This window comes from Lepeophtheirus salmonis, unplaced genomic scaffold, assembly GCF_016086655.4.
Source record: "Lepeophtheirus salmonis unplaced genomic scaffold, UVic_Lsal_1.4 unplaced_contig_6873_pilon, whole genome shotgun sequence".
NCBI classification, from domain to species: Eukaryota; Metazoa; Arthropoda; class Copepoda; order Siphonostomatoida; family Caligidae; genus Lepeophtheirus; species Lepeophtheirus salmonis.
Genome location: NW_027295575.1, coordinates 1 through 798, shown reverse-complemented (window position 1 = coordinate 798; position 798 = coordinate 1). Strand labels below are relative to the sequence as shown.

The following is a 798-nucleotide window of genomic DNA, read 5'->3' as shown; positions in this document are numbered from 1 at the left end:
TTCACCAATAAACTAGACATTATTATTTTAATTATTTTTTTTTTATTAAAATGGCTAAGTATTTTTCTGACCCTCTCTTTCTTGCGATTGAGGGACAGTCCAGAAAATCTTACAATAAAATTTATAAACCATTGGCTTTTAAGTGCCTCCTGCCATGTGGACTCGTTTATTTTTGCCTTCCCATTACAGTTGAATAATTCTGATAGGTGAGTCCTTTCAGAATCGGTGTAAGTCCTCGTACTCTACAATAAAAATACATGTTAAGAGATATAATTAAATGTAATAAATATACTAACCACTTTTGCGGGTACGAAATTCCCACTATCACCACCATCGCCCGTAGGAGGAGAGGGAAGGCTGCGCGCATATGTCTTAGAAAAAATGATAAAAATAAGGCCAATTAAACTCAAATATTATATGCTAATTACTCACTTGAGGATGAGGGGCAGGAGGTTGAACATTTTCCTCATCATTTTCAATACCCTATCAAAATAAAAGGGTGCGTTATTGATATAAATCAAATAAATTAAAATTTATTTACACTTACATGAGCCCAATTGAGACCTTCGGTATTTGTCTTGAGTGATTCGAGATAAGCACCATTATCCAACTGCAAAATTAAAATAATAAAATTAAAAAATACAATTAATAATTCTTAATTAATAATACTTACAATCTTGCTCAAGACCTCGTTTACCATTCGATTGGTCTCAATAGAAACTCGATGGTCTTGATCCACTGTATAAATACCCTTGGCCGTCTCGCTGGAATGAGACATGGCCCAGGCGAGCCTATCCT

The 798-nt window shown here is 34.3% G+C and overlaps 1 protein-coding gene across 1 annotated transcript; it reads right to left on the bottom strand.

Moving 5' to 3' along the window:
- Positions 1-13: 13 nt before the first annotated feature.
- Positions 14-790, bottom strand: LOC121131462 (uncharacterized; the record flags this gene model as incomplete). The annotated part of the gene is made up of 5 exons (XM_040726892.2): positions 674-790; positions 548-610; positions 433-483; positions 297-371; positions 14-242 (listed from the first exon to the last, which is right to left on the bottom strand). Coding segments are annotated over exons 1-5 (523 nt in total), but the record flags the coding sequence as incomplete, so codon positions are not given.
- Between the last annotated feature and the right edge of the window lie 8 nt (positions 791-798).